The sequence below is a fragment of the Cryptomeria japonica genome, chromosome 10, assembly GCF_030272615.1.
Source record: "Cryptomeria japonica chromosome 10, Sugi_1.0, whole genome shotgun sequence".
NCBI classification, from domain to species: domain Eukaryota; kingdom Viridiplantae; phylum Streptophyta; class Pinopsida; order Cupressales; family Cupressaceae; genus Cryptomeria; species Cryptomeria japonica.
Genome location: NC_081414.1, coordinates 553,593,091 through 553,609,691, shown reverse-complemented (window position 1 = coordinate 553,609,691; position 16,601 = coordinate 553,593,091). Strand labels below are relative to the sequence as shown.

The window sequence follows — 16,601 nt, the reverse complement described above, 5'->3', positions numbered from 1 at the left end:
ATGCTTTTTGGTAAAAAGTGTGCATAGAAATTGTTGTAACCTAAGCTTATTGAAAATCATTCTTGGGGAGTTGTACCCGTATACAGATGTTAATTGTTTAAGCAGTTATCCAACTGTTAGTGTGTTTTGTCTTTCATTTATGGACATGCAAAAGTTAAAGAATTAAATTGTGTGAAAGACAAATCTATTAACCAACACACTCAATAGTAGTTTCCTTTCCCAAGCCAATTAAGTAGTGGATATGTCTAATATCTAAAAAAAAATCCAATTATACACTCACTAGATTGTTTACTAACTATATCAAATTTACAAAAGCTTGCTAAAACAATAGACATTTATTAATTGAATTTATTTTCTATCAACTTTAAATTGCGTGACAGTGAATGAAAATGAAAACAATGACATAAGAAAAAGTATTCTGAATTCCTCAACTTTTGTTTAAATCTCTTAAAATCAATCACTTCCAAATTATATAAGATGCCTGTCTGAGAGCTAAGTTAAGAGATAAATTCTATCCAACAATGCAGCCCATTCCAGACGAATACAAATCTATTTCTGATTTCTTAGGAGGCAAGATGACAAGATTTTTGCATCGTTTTCATATGACAAGCAGAAATGATAAGCCAACTCGTGAGATATCACGTTCCCTTGCAATGGTTTTGCCTTTCTAATGATCGATACAGCTGGATTGTCTTCTGCACTCGGGTACCACACATCAATTAGAATAGACATGATTCACAATATTACTATTCACGAGAGCATTCACGAGAGCATTTTTGGCATTACATCACAATCATCATTCACATGTGCATCTGTACCAAACAAAAAAAAAGCTCCACGACTTCGTACACCTTCAGCCCTAACCCAACAAACTACAATCCTTATTACGCAATTTTTTTTAAGCTGTAATTACAATTCTTATTGTTTTTTACAATTTTTTAGCTGTAAAACTCTTGTATCGATATTGGAAGTAATGATGGTTGATCATTATTGTTTCTAGATTAGATTGTGTTAAGAGTTTTTCATCAACATTTCGAATCACATTAAATGCTTTATCATCAAAATATAAAAAAACCAAAAATCTTTAAAAGCTATGCCTGATCATCTGTCATTACAAGGGGTATAAACATATGCTATTGGCTGTTGATTTTGAATTCAACTGGTAGTATATTGTGTTTGATTATAGCCCAATTGATTTTGAATTCATCTGGTAGTATGTTGACTCAGTTGATTGTTTGTGAGAGTAATTCTCTTTTCTCCTTGGCTCGAATGCTTTGCTTGTTGCTACGAAATCCAAAATACCAAGTGTATTAGCTATCATGAGAGATTGGTCCTATAGACAAGAGAATGAACTCAAAGGAAATGGTTAAAATACCTTTGTTTGGAAAACATCGAGTGCAAACCCATTGAAGCAGGGTACAACTCCTTGCTTGACATCAAGACCAAGTCCATGTAGACCCCTTTTATGGACAGAAGCAAGCAAGAATTTGTTTAGAAGAACAAGTGAAGCTTCAGGCTCTGTGCTTCCCTTGTCCTCACTTCTACCTGCAAATACAGACTGAATTTGTAAGGGTGCACCCTAGTCAGAATAGCTCAGAATGGATTCAACAACCCGTGAGTTGTCTGTTAATTTAGATGTTAAATCTCTTTGACATTGAAATTGACAAACTACTTGGCTGTTTACTTTCAGGAAAATAACTTTCTTTGCAAGAGAGAATTAGAAATTCATTACAGAGAATCAGATAAGCTAGTGCTAGATTTAATGATTTTATTTTTTTTAACATTGGATCAAGAGACAGTTCAGTAAGAAATGTTTTTGTGTTTGATTGTGTGGTTAATGTTTTAGATCAAATTTAATGATTTATTATTAAGAAAAAAGAGAAGATAAAATGATGGATCATGAAATTTGATCTGAAAAATCAATAAAAAGGAGAATTAGAAATTCATTACATAGAATCAACTAAAACAGATTAGCTAGTGCTAGATTTAATGATTTTTTTTTAACATTTCATCAAAAAAACAGTTCAGTATGAGATATTTCTAGATTTGACTGCATGGTTTTTTTTGGATATTTTGAATCAAATTCTACGATTCATCATCAAGAAAAGAAGAAAAGAAAAGACAAAATCAAATCCAAAAACATCTCATGTCAATATCGTAAAATATAAAAATCTTAAGTCTAAAAAAGACAAGTTCATCTTTAGTAAGAATAAATGAAATATTTTTTCTCACATCTGCTTTAGTCTCTGAGAGAGCTAAGTGGGGAGAGTGGAGGGCAATGGTCTTGGAAGATGAAACAAGCATTCCTCCATGGAATAGGAAATCGGCCTTGAATGCTAGGAGAGATACACCCTTTCCATTGGGAGCTATCTGACTGCAACATCCATGGAACCTAGTGCAGTAAACCCCAATGGCTGCATACATTTCAAAATATGAAATTCTGGTTCTCAAGAGAGGAAAGGAGGAACTTTATAATGCTAGGTTTGGGAAAATGATCATTGACAGCTGTGAACCACTTAAAATTGTCACCTTCTCCCTGGCAGATGGCAGAATGCTGGCTTGCATTTGTTGTAGTTTTATGGTATTATTTTACTATATTCTATTCACCACAGATGAGTTGGGGACTTCATTGATATAGCATACATGAAACATATTGAGGAATTTCACTGCCCACATTTTGTTCGCTTGTGGACATTAGTATAATTTTTAAGACTCTTTCTAAATGGACTAAGCAATAATGATAAGAGTTAACTCATTTGCTGGCTGTACATCTTGATTAGGAACTGAAAGACGTTAGTCTCTTGTATCCCCACAGAGAAAAATATGGCGTCCATTGTTCAAGCAGTAGACCAAGGCGGAACCTCATTCAGTAGTAAATAGCATCTCCCAAAATTGAGGCCCAACCAAGGAGAAAAATGTTTTGAACAGCTTACCAGTAAGGAAGGAAAAAAATTGCTCCAAATATCTTTCTAGATGAGGAAAGGCAGATGTTACTCTGTAAGATTTATCTATCAAAATAAATGATCAAAAAGCTTTGAAATGAGTTTGTGTACTTTTAAAGCAAGATACTATTTCTAGTCGATTAGAATTAACCCATTTTCTTTGAACATAGCTTGCAGATGTGAATTAGAAGAACTCAGGGTTAGTCTCTGGGGTATTAATGAATAGGTAATATTCTAATACATAAATTTATAATGGAAATAGGTAATATTCTACTACATAAAATCATAATTGAGTATTTTATATATATGTATATATGTATATATATGTATATATATGTATATATGTATATATGTATATATATGTATATATGTATATATATGTATATATGTATATATATGTATATATATATATATATATATGTATTTCTTAGGTATTAGTATAAAATAATTTAGGGCTGACTCTTTATTCTTGACTTTCATACAGCTACAAAGAATACTTAGTTTACATATGTTTAACTTCATAAGTGGATGAATGATGATGGTGTTTGTGTATAATAGATTTCAAAATGAGAGATTTGATGTATGTACATCTTCTAAGGTAACATACAAGGTAAATGAGAAATGACTCTTTTTGGGGGCATATGTCAAGACAGTCTAATATATCAAATTAGTGTCCCACTTGGAAAAAATATTAACTTTTAAAACCATGTTTAAATACATTTTTAGAAGTTAATAGATACATTATTTAAATGATAACAAATTAAGTTTTGATGGGTATATATCACATGAGTGGACAAATATATTATTTACATTTGATAAAGAGGAAGTTTTTAGTTTTGATGAGTAGTAATGAGATGGGTGTACATTTATTTCTAGTGTAATATTGATCATTTTTTTTTCTTTTCATATTAAGGGTAAAAGTGGGTTTTTGAAAGGGCCAACCCCTTTTGCAAATGGGATTCAAAGGTCCACAACATGTCCTAAAATCAAGACACACAAAAAAGGTTCTCATGATACGTGAAAAGCCACATCAAAAGGCAATACTATAAATCAACACAAACAACATAGAGATAGTGAAGAAAATTAGTTAGAAGACATAAACTTAAGACCTTTTATATAATTCCATTCACCCCTAAGAAAGCTTACATGTTTCACCATAATCTTACTATCCACTTTGGCCATATATTTTTTGGATTTATTTGTTTTGGAATTGGATTTTAAATCTTAAGTCCTTTGCCAACCATATAATATTTCATGTTGAACATACAATCAAGTCATGCTTGTTGCAAAGTTCTTAATTGTGATTTTTCTAATCTACATAAAATTCTTTAGGGAGGATAAGAATTTCAATTGAATTCACTCCATCATCTCCATTCTCTACTTTAGTACCATGATATAAATGAGCATAAGGTTAGATTTTTTTTTTTTTTTTTCTCCACTCTTTAAAAAACATGGATATCAATTTCAATTTCATCTCCTCTAATTTGATTGCTAAGAGAGGAGATTCCTTTTTTTAACCTTTTGTTTTTATTCTTGAACCATCATAGGATGATGTTATGTTGGTCGAAACTATCCTAAAGGTGTCTCATTTCAATCTCCAATTCTTCATAGTTCCTATAGAAAGTCTTATCCTTCTTACCTTGGACATGGTATTTTCTTGTTTGGCTTCCTCCAAAGTAGCATTGACATGTTTAGATTTAGGGGAGGTGAATAACTCTCTAGGGTTACATCATCCATAGGGGACTTGTCTTTATACTTTACACTTTAGTGGGAAGTTCAATAGAATTAGAGAGTGGGGTTTCAAGGTAGGGAAAGGGGTGGTAAAAAAAGTCACTAGACCATGACTCAAGGGAGTGAAAGCAAGGATTTTGAGTTTTACCAATCAGACTGTAATGATGGGATTAGGTCATAAAGAAGCCTTATTAGGCTTTCCATGATCAATAATCTAGATCCAATTCATAGTTCTAGGTGGGACGCTTTTAGCTTTTTTGAATTCAACCAGCTTGTATATGTAGATTTGACGGAGGGGAAGGTCAACTTTACCAAGAAAAACATATTGAACAAACTATTCAAGGGTCATTGGAAGGTAAAAAGGAAAATTGATGAACTATCTTCACCTTAAATAATTAACTAGAAGGTAGTGATATGAGAACATACACTTGTAACAACCTTCAAGGATAATTTTTTTATTAGGGTGATACATATATTGGCCTATAGATTGGGAAGGACTTAACAAAGGTAACTAGCCTAAGATTTATAGAGTCTCTCCTTGCCTCCGAGAAAAGCATCCACATGTTACTTATTTTTGAATTTATTAATTTTATGAATTTTTAAGCCCTTGACGAATAATCTAATGGCTACAATGGCACCTTCTTATATTTTGATGCTAATTCCCCCACTTAATCCATTTTATATTTCCTAGACCTAGAAATTTTATTTTGAAACCATAAGATCATACGCAGTTACTACATTTGAAGAAGGTAATTATTTGTCCTTACATTATAATTACTCTAAATGGTAGCATTGCTCATATTCTCATCATAGGATGAAGAATAAATTTGGATCTAGCAACCACCCAAAGTGAGAAACCTAAGAAAAATAGCCTCATTATATATAAATTTGAGGAAGGGCGAAGCAAAAGAATTGTCTGAAACTATAGTAGTACAATAGATAGATATAATAATTATGAGGCTATGAATTGAAGAAGTAGCCATGATAAACTAGTTATGGGAGAAAGATTTTTTCAAACTTAACATAGAATCAAGACCTATTGAAAGCAAGGTACCACTTAAGTTTTTTCATTGTGAGATTTATTAAGGTTTTTGTAGAAACCAAAATAGAAATCGATGTGAAACAATAATGTACAACCACAAATCCTAAGAAATACACTACATGTCCTAAATCTCAAAAAATGAAGAATGTATGACGAATGCAATAAATCAAATAATAAAATGATAATACTTTATGCAGTCAATATTTTCACCTCCATTGCTCTTCTCAACATTTTTGTATTGGCAATGTATTGCTCTCATAATTATATTGAAGCACTATTTTGACAGTGTGATCCCCAAAAAAGCTCAAAGACTGTGGTCGTTGATGATTAAAAATGAAGATTTATTATAGATCTTTGATAGTGATGAATGGTCGAGATTTGATGAGAAAGATTGAAGATCAATGGGTGATATTTGGTGCGAAGACTTGAGTAGGAGATAATTGATTGCAAGATGGAGAGATGTGGATGCATGATTGAAAAGACTAAATTGATTAATTAGTTGAACTCAAAGTGAGTGCTAGTTGAGAGGTGGAAGTGGAGAAGTAATTAACATTAAACAAAAAATTATTTAATTGTGTGCATGTGAGGATAAAATAATTAAAATAAATATTTAATTTATTTTTAGAAAATATATGTTTAGAAGAAGGAATACTTATTTATAAATTTAAGAATTCATTTAATTATAGAAGAATTAGTTAGCTAATTAAATAATTAATAATTAGATTATTTAATTATTATAGAGAAAGAAATTAATTAAATAATAATATCATTTAGTTAACATTGAAGGAAACTTAGAATAGTTAAATAATAAAAAATATTTAAATATGAGAAATAGAGGGAATATTGATTTTTGAAAGTGATTTAGAGGAATAATGCTAGATTAATTAAATATAAAAAATATTTAATTAATTATATTTCAAGAAGGAGAATTCTTAAAAATGTAGGCAAAAGAAGAAAAGGAAGTGACAACAACATAAACAATTGGGTTGGAGATCGCTCCCACCATGGGACTTGTAGTTAGGACCTAGGGGGTCAATGATGGGAGGGTCAATGGGGAGACGAATCAACCAATGTGTGGCTTGAGATTATGCTAACTTGTTTGTTCCTCAGGCCAACTCAGGACCTTTTTCTCAAATAGTATAGTTTGGGTGGAATCATATCCAAATTTTGGTACAGATGAAAAGGATTATATTTATGATGGTGGATGGTATTTTTGGGAGGGGATGAAAGATTATTGATTACCTTAAAATAAATTTTGAGAGATAAGTGTGTTAAATAAATTTTTATTTATTGAAGGGATCTATGAGGTATTATTTGTGCCTTTGGCTTGTTATACTAGTGTTTTGAGAGGCTAACAGACATGGATACTCTAGTGAGGCTTGTGTACAAAAAAAGAAAAAAAATGGATTTTATGGATGAAAGTCTTTGACAAATAGCTTAGGAGAATTTTCAAGTTGAATAATGATTTGATAATTCATGTCATTAAAATGATTTTGGGTGTGGATTATTTGTGGGTTGATCTGTTGGCCATATGATGGAATTGATTATGTGTTGCAGTGATGTTTTGTCATTGATGTCAATACTTGATATTTTGGTTGTTTACTAGCTTCCGGTAGGAAGATTGGATTGGGAAGATAATCAATTGATTGCCACTGGTATGATCTGGTTGATGGAATATGTTTGTATGGATGGTTCATATGCTTTTGAAATATGTTTCAATTAGTTGGTATTGACTTGATGATTAGATGCTATCTTTTGTTCTAGTAAGCTTGCTTTATTGGCCCGGTAAGGGTTTTACTGATAGAGCTTTATTGAAGATCTTTGATGTTATGCATAAGTGGTGTTGGTGTAGCTTATAGAAGGGATTTAGGATGTTGATGGTGATTGTGTCCGTGCCTTGATTTATCGGTGTCATTGCTTTCACATGTGTGGATCTAATTTAGGTCTGGTGCTATCTAGGTTATGTACCGGTTTGCATGAAACGTGTTGGTGGATCCTCGGATGCGCTTCCAGGATGTTTCATTGATTGGATGCTATTTTTTTGGCCTTAGGCCGACATGTGTTATGATTTTATTTCAGGATTATGTAATGGATCTATTGTATTATCATTTGTGTGGCCGACCTAATTGGTTAGGTCCTGGGTTGGCATAAATATATGTAAGATCTCATTGTAGATGAGGTGTGGACATATGGATATGGGAAAGGAGTGAATAATGTAATAATATTTTGTGCAGAGGATTTGGTCAAACATAGGTGATCGAGTTGGGTTTATGTAAGAATTTTTAGACCTCTGGTATTGAGCTTAACTAGAACTCTAATCTAGCATGTTTGATGCTATCACTGACAGTTCTTCTCTCTAGATTGTAGTCCAAACATCTTGAGGTGGTTGAAATATCTGTATTCAATGAGACTCCATTGTGATGAGCAGTGCGCTCTAGGCAGTGTGCCTTCCTGTGTGTGTAGGCCTCTATTGTAATCATATACTTGCTGCAGAAGTATCATCTAACTGTGGGTAGGGTTTCCCATTGTGGTTTTTCCTCATTGACGTTTTCTACGTACAAATCATGGTGTTATGTGTTATGGTTGCATCATATTGATTCTCTTGTTTTCATTTATGCTTTAATTCTTAATCAATTATACTGGTATAAGGTTTTAAGTGCTTTAATTCACATAATCTGTTAACAACTGATTCACCCCCCCTCAGTTGTTCACCAGTTATCCTAACAATTGGTATCAAAGTCTGGTCCTCTTTTTGTAGAAGCTTAACCGCTTGAGGAAGATTCTATGGCAACTAATAGTTCAACTCATGTTTTTGGGAAGGATAGCCCTAGGCTTGATGGAACAAACTATGGAGTATGGAAGATTCAGATGGAGACTCATTTAAGATGCATTAGAAAGGAAATTTGGGAAATAACTGAGAATGGTTACACTCCTCATAATTCGACATCTGGCATTCCTGCACCAGGAAAATTGGATAATAACATTGAGAATGATTGCAAAGATATAGAAGCCCTCTTAAGCGCCTTATCAGATCAGATCAGTTAATCATGGGACTATCAGACAAATCATTAGCAAAAGCTATTGGGACAAGTTGGAGACTCTGAATGAAGGTGATCCTACTGTTAAAATTGCAAAACTTGAATGTTACCAGGTAAGATATGAAAACTTGAAGATGGAAGAAGATGAAAGAATTTATGCATTCATGGAAAGGGTTAATGAAATTGTATTGGGAATTCAGTGTTGTGGTGTATCTCTGAGCAAGGAAGAGATTGTTTTAAAAGTGTTAAGGGTTTTTCCACCAACATATAAGATGAAGGTAACTACAATTAATGAGATAATAACCATGCCTAATTCTTCTTTCAATAGAGATACTCTTGTTGGGAAGATATCTGCTTTTGAGATTGAAGAATTTGGTCCTCCTAGAGCTACAAAGGTTGATACTGCATTTAAGTCATCTATATCATCAATCAAGAAGCAAGATTAGAAAGTTTTGTATGAAAAAGAAGATGAAGAGCTTGAGCAGCTTGAAGCCCTATTTGCTAGAAGGATACCTAGAGGTCCGTTGGGAAGAAATTATGAAGGAAAATCTCCTTTCAAATGTTTTGCATGTAATAAGATAGGTAATTTTGCATCTAGATGTCCTGAAAGGAATTCAAAATTGGAAGAAAAAGAAAGAAGATCTTTTAAGCCTAACCCTGGATATCAGATCAAGCATAAGTACAGGAAATACAAAAACAAATCATGCTACTATGTTGATGAGGAAGGAGTAACTGATGAATCAGAAGAAGAACCGGCAGGAGATTCAGCTAGTGGATTTGACAATGGAAAAGACTAGGTATTTTATGCTATGAAGGAAGATGATCTAAAACCAGTTATCAAGAATGAGGAAAAGGACCTTGGAACAAAATTTGAAGACACAAATGAATGGGTAATAGACAGTGGATGTTCTCATCATATGATAGGTCATAAATGAAAGTTTCTAACCCTGTAAGAATTTGATGGTGGTCAAGTCAGATTTGGTAATAAAAAGGCATGCATGATCTGTTAGGATTAATGACAGTCCCAAAGATACAGAGAGGGGAGGGGGTGAATTAGTATCTAACCGATTAGCAGAATATTTAACCTTATTAAAAACTTTGCATCCCAAAATAGTGTATCGATAAATAAGAATTAATGCAGTAAACAGGAACAATAAATACATCATAGAAAACACACCATAACACAAGATGTTTAACAAGGAAACCCAGTGTGGGAAAAACCTCGGTGGGATTTGTGACCCACAATATTCACTCACTGGCCAATGAATAAATATTAGTTACAATGAGGGGCTTGCACATGCAGGGAGGCCAAATGCCTAGAGCTCACTACTCAATAAGAGTCACACTGACTACAAAAGTGGATTATGAAATCCAATACAATGTATTGCTTCAAATTAGCATCAACTATGCTAGGTTTAGTATCGGTTTAAGCTCATTCTATAACCAAAACCTTTGTTGTCAACTATATCTCCTTTTACAAAATATCATCTATATATTTTGTCCATGCATATACCTTACTACACAAAATGACCTATAAGATCTCATACATATATATGAGTCGTTTACAATATGCCATGTTGGCTTTACAAAAGATAATTATAATTAAATACAATAAAGAAAAGTTTATTCCCTGTCGGCTGGGGTGCCGGTATGCATTGTTGCCACTGTCGATGAAGTGTCTACCTGTGTATGTAGATGTCTATGCTGGTGCCGGTGCCTATCAATGGCTTTACTAGATGAGTGCTAGAAGGTTGCCAGATGGTTTCCATCAATGACAACACCAACTATTCTCATAAGAGTGTAGAATGCCAACAATATCCCCTTTTGGCATTGATGGTAACACTCATGAGAAAAATCCAAAAATTGTTTCCAAAAATCGAAGTCCAAAAAGTTACCAAAAAGATATGCTCCCCCTGAGTAGATGATCTCCTCTGATTAATCAATTTTCTCTCTCCACTACTCCCCCTTTGACATCAATGAAAAAGGTTGTCAAAAATTGTCAAACGAGTGCAAAAATTTCACCTCAAGGTTTGTAACCGGTTGGTTACAATCTGAAATATGTCTACCAAAACCAAATTTAAACTCTGCATGAATTTGTTGCTGTCATTTAAGGTTGCCTCAGTCTGTTGGATTGTGATGGTGAGATGATGCATGTGCTCTTTCGGTGATCTTTCTACTTGAAGTAATGCCTTAGAGATCTCATTTCTCAGAGAGATAAGGTTGTCCAACTTAGGACCAAGTTTATACTTAAGTTCTCTGGCATTAGCCTTAATCCTTGCCTTCTCTTTCTCAAATTTCTCCAGTTTCTCCTCAAAACCTGCTATTTCCCACTCAATAACTGATATAGGTTCAGATGAACCAATTATGTTATCAGCTATGTCATCTATTTCTTTCTCTACTCTGCTTATTTCCTTTTCTATGTCCCGTGTCAACAGATGTGGTTTGCATGTGTATACACCTAAAAATGGTCTGAAGATGATTAATTGAATAAGCAATTATTTAAGTAACCCCCCTTCCCAATTTAATTAAATTCACTAAGCAATTTGATTAAATTCTCCCATTCATCTACCTATTAATAAATCTAAGGAGTTATTTAATAGGTTCATTTCAATAATCCCCTTTGATTAATTAATTTAAATTAATTAATTCCCCCCATCAAATTCACTTCTTCTAAATCTCCTAAATAATTAAAACAAATCAAATTCATGAGTTGTTGAAATTAATTAGCTTTTTCTTATTATTTGAATTTTTAAATTCAAATTCTCCTAGCTTTTAACCACCTAACCTAACCATTCCTAAACATAACTCATTCCATCTAACCCCGGGTTTAATTAACCATCCTATCTTGCACATCCTAACCACCATGTCCCCTTTCCTTGAATAGTTTACCCTCTCATGAGAAAAGCTTTGTGACACGTGTCACTAAATGTTCCCTTTTATCGAACCTTTCTAGAAGCTTCTTGATACTTGTCACCATGGAGATGACATTGTCCCCTTTTATCCAACTCCTTCTCCTACCAACCTCTTTGCCAACCTCCTCCAATTTAACCATTGATATCTTTAGACTTAATCTTGATCGTTGATTCCTGCCACCTCACCTCTAGCCTTAGAATTCCTATAAATAGACCCCATTTTGGAGCAATAATCATCCCATCTCATTTGCATTCAAGCATTGTTACTATAGTCATATAACTCTTAGTTTATCATTTTATCATTGTCATAATGATCAATTTTAGCTTAATTGCATCTTCATTCTAACTTATTTTCTAGAATAATCATGAAATCATGTAGCTTAATCATGCTATCATTTCTATCTTATGCATCTTCATCTTTTAAATCCTCCATTTAAGTGTAGTCAAGTCACTAGAATTTGCCTAACTAGATCTGAGAGAAAAATTCATACTCGCATTTACTAGGAGGCAATAGATCACTTAGCTATGGTTTTATCTTTCTTTGCTTTAAATTCATTAACCATTGCTTGTAATGATTTATTGAGTTTTTTGTGTTGCAGGAACAGGTACACACTTCACAGGCACGACCTAATTGGGAACGGCTAACGCCAAGTAATCCAACCCACTATAAAATAAATTTGATTTGATGAAAATCAAGTCAACGACAATGCTCAGGAATAGCTCTCCTCCGTACCTTCGGGTATAGCAAACCTTTGTTTTCAAGGCTGGGAGACCTCTTAATTGAGTATTATACCCCGACGCACCAAATGGATCCCTTACTAGTTTCGATTAAATTAGAAGCTACCTGATTCACCTCCAAAAGGGTGATAATCTTTGTGCAAGAGAGATAGTAACTCTCCCAAGATACTTGCCATATCGTGCCCCCATTAGCATTTGGAGTCGGATAATACGACGTTGAGAATCCATTGCGTGAGACTCAGCGATCATATTCTGATTAGCTATTGGGTGTGTGCCTAAGCTTGCAAGCAAAGGTTTTCTCTCCTTAGCCAATTTCCTTAGGGTTTAGCATGCTTGGAGTCGATTATCACATCATGTGTTTGCTGTGTATTCATCCCTAAATTGAAAAATCAGACATCTAAAAATGAAAAACAAAAAAGCAAAACACCAAAATTCACTAATCAAATTTGGTAAAACAAACATTTTTTTCATTGTCCTATTCTCTGTCGTACAAGGCAGGTTATCTGTCGTATGAGATATCTATTTTGTCATATGGTTCATAAATTTTTGTTGTATGAGTCTCTACTCTTTCAAAGGAAATTTCTGATTTGTCATCTGGTCTTGTATGTTTTGTCGTATGGTTCATGAAGTATTGTCGTAGGAGTCTCTATTTTTATCAGTCTAGAGCTATTACTTTGCATGAATTTTTTAGCTCTATCATTTTGCTTGATCAATTTGTAGTAATCATAAACACTTGTTATCTGTCAATCTGTGCTTGGATTGTCTACTTTGTTGGCCTGGTCAAGTTATCATCCATCGAAATCAGACTCTATAACATAGACACCTCAAGATTTTCAAGTGCTCACCCTCAACAAGTTCAAGATCTAAACATCTCAAAGTGCATTATCACCCTATTTGATAAACTGATCACTCAAACATAGTTTCTCATCAAGATATATCATCCTTTATCACGAAACTGAAACATTTGTTTAGGATAATCTTGTCCCACATCATAGGATATATCGTTCCTGAAACCAGACGTTCAGATCTAGTCTTATACAAGATGTATCTTTCCTAAAACCAGACGTTCTGATCTAGTCTTATACAGGATGTATCCTTCCTAAAACCAGACGCTCTGATCAGCTTTGTCTTATACAGGATGTATCCTTCCCGAAACCAGACTAAATCTCAATCAATCTTATCATATCATATCAAGCTTTATCAATCAATCAGAATTGTATCATCAAGATCAAAGAACTTGCATTTTCATCAATCAACATTGCAGAAATCAAATCAATTGTAATCGGGACATCAATCTCATAAATCTCAATTAATCTCTCGAGGGGGCATCATCATACCGCAATTTATCAATTAAGGAATGGGGTATCCTATCGAACCAATATCAACATCAAAAGGAATTTAATCTTTGAATCAATGCATCATCACACCTCGCTTCAAAGAAGGGCAAAATATATACACCTAAAAATTGTCTGAAGATAATTAATTGAATAAGAAATTATTTAATTAATCCCCCTTCGCAATTTAATTAAATTCACTAAGCAATTTGATTAAATTCTCCCATTCATCTACTTATTAATAAATCTAAGGAGTTATTTAATAGGTTCATTTCAATAATCCCCTTTGATTAATTAATTTAAATTAATTAATTCCCCCCATCAAATTCACTTCTTCTAAATCTCCTAAATAATTAAAAAAAATCAAATTCATGAGTTGTTGAAATTAATTAGCCTTTTCCTATTATTTGAATTTTTAAATTCTAATTCTCCTAACTTTTAACCACCTAACCTAACCATTCCTAAACCTAACTCATTCCATCTAACCCCAGGTTTAATTAACCATCCTAGCGTGCACATCCTAACCACCATGTCCCCTTTCCTTGAACAGTTTACCCTCTCATGAGAAAATCTTTGTGACACGTGTCACTAAATGTTCCCTTTTATCGAACCTTTCTAGAAGCTTCTTGACACTTGTCACCATGGAGATGACATTATCCCCTTTCATCCAACCCCTTCTCCTACCAACCTCCAAATGTTCCCTTTAATCCAACCTCTTTTCCAACCTCCTCCAATTTAACCATTGATATCTTCAGACTTAATCTTGACCGTTGATTCCTGCCACCTCACCCCTAGCCTTGGAAATCCTATAAATAGACCCCATTTTGGAGCAATAATCATCCCATCTCATTTGCATTCAAGCATTGTTACTATAGTCATATAGCTCTTAGTTTATCATTTTAGCATTGTCATAATGATCAATTTTAGCTTAATTACATCTTCATTCTAGATTATTATATAGAATAATCATGAAATCATGTAGCTTAATCATGCTATCATTTCTAGCTTATGCATCTTCATCATTTAAATCCTCCATTTAAGTGTAGTTAAGTAACTAGAATTTACCTAACCAGATCAGAGAGAAAAATTCATACTCGCATTTACTAGGAGGCGATAGATCGCTTAGCTATGGTTTTATCTTTCTTTGCTTTAAATTCATTAACCATTGCTTGTAATGATTTATTGAGTGTTTTGTGTTGTAGGAACAGGTACACACTTCACAGGCACGACAACATGTTTATCTGTACAACTGTTTATATTCCAAAATTGTAGTATTCAGTGCCAGTAAAAGTGTGTTTATATGTTCTGTGCACTTCTTTATTGTATCCTTAATGAATTTATCCTTTTCCTTTTCAACTTTCTCTTTGAAGGTGTCCTCATTCACCTTATCAACTATTATTACATTGTCAGTAATGAATTTGGACAATGTGTCCAATTTACCCTAAGAATCCTTTACATGATCTATATTACATTTCGGTGCAATTAATTTAAGAATCAGTATTGTGTCATCAATTGCTTTGTAAGCCAATGCATTACAGTCAGTTATCTTCTTGATAGAGTCCAGGAGTACCTCTATCACATTAGTAGGTCTGAATTCACTTGATGAAGTACTAGATGTCTGACCAACTACCTTGATTACCTCTGTGCTTCCAACATTTGTAACCATTTTGCCTATGTTATCCTCCGGTGGATCAGTCTGAGTTTGTATTTCAACCAGTAAAGGTTTGTTGGATTATTTAGGTATCTCAGTGATTACCGGTTTCACTACCTCAATTTGTACCTCTGCCTTTGTCAGTTTCTCTGTGTGCTCAATTGTTGGTGTCTTAGTTTCAGTAGGTTTCTTTGTGTTCTCAACTGTCGGTATCTCTGTCTCAATAGGTTTCTCTATGCTAGCATCTATACCTTCAGTATTCATTCTAGTATCCAATGGTTGCTCTATTTGTAATGTTTCCTTAGTTTGTAATGATTTTTCTATTTGGATCTCAACCTCAATAGTCTCTACCAGTTTATCAGCAATGTTGCCACTGTCAACATTATCATCCTTATCCTCTGTACCCTCTTTATCCACAACAATATTCACTTCCTGAGTGTCTACATTCATGGTGAATAGTATTTCAGATTCAGGATTAGTGTTGTCATGTGTGATACATTCACTTTCAGTAACCAGTGGAACATCAGTATGTACCGACGTAGTATCCAAAGGTGGTGGCAAGTTATCAGTTATCTTGATGTTTGGTATTCCACCAACTTTACCTTTCCCTTTGTCTTTATCCTTATGATAAAATTTGAATGTTTTCTTTGGTCGGTTCAATTCCTCTTGTTTTTCTTTTACCACAAAAAAGATATCCCATTTATCAACAATCTCCTCTGCAATCTCATTTACTCTACCTACCATCAAACTCACTTGCTGGTGACCACTAGCAAAAACAAATCTGTTAGCCTCACAAATTAGGTCATCAATCTCCTCTTTTGAGTTAACTAGATGTACAACTAGAAGTTTTTCAACTTTTAGTTTCTTGTCCAATTCCATCACGACGATCCTCTTTGCATCTAATCTTCTATATAGTTCATTGGGCAAGTCATCCACAACTTCAATTAAAACTTTCTTGTATATATCTAGATGTAAAATTATATTGTTTTCAATGCTTTCCATTTCTGAATCTTTGAATGTGTTATACAATTTTCTCACATTAGCCAAATTACCATCATCAGTTATTTCATTTAGCAGATTATCCAATGAGGGTATGACCAGTTTCTGTTTCTTCTTAGGAGTTAGTTTCTTAGTCAGTTGCCTTACTGCCTATTGTTTCTTCCTTAAGGTTCTTGTCCTTTTGGGTGGAGGAGAGGGTACCGGTGAAGGATTT

At 33.7% G+C, this 16,601-nt stretch overlaps 1 protein-coding gene across 3 annotated transcripts; it reads right to left on the bottom strand.

Annotated features, from left to right (window-relative positions):
• Nucleotides 1-432: 432 nt before the first annotated feature.
• On the bottom strand, nucleotides 433-2,819 carry LOC131060828 (uncharacterized). 3 transcript variants are annotated; one of them, XM_057994247.2, is made up of 3 exons: nucleotides 2,233-2,819; nucleotides 1,376-1,558; nucleotides 433-695 (listed from the first exon to the last, which is right to left on the bottom strand). In XM_057994247.2, the coding sequence occupies exons 1-3, from the start codon at nucleotides 2,422-2,424 to the stop codon at nucleotides 639-641; spliced, it is 432 nt and encodes a 143-aa protein (XP_057850230.2). In that variant the 5' UTR covers nucleotides 2,425-2,819; the 3' UTR covers nucleotides 433-638. The 3 variants fall into 3 exon arrangements, 2 of the variants coding, with proteins under 2 accessions (XP_057850230.2, XP_057850229.2); XR_009110452.2 differs by lacking the exon at nucleotides 433-695 and adding an exon at nucleotides 890-1,284 and having other exon boundaries at nucleotides 1,376-1,545; nucleotides 2,233-2,666; XM_057994246.2 differs by lacking the exon at nucleotides 433-695 and adding an exon at nucleotides 890-1,284.
• Between the last annotated feature and the right edge of the window lie 13,782 nt (nucleotides 2,820-16,601).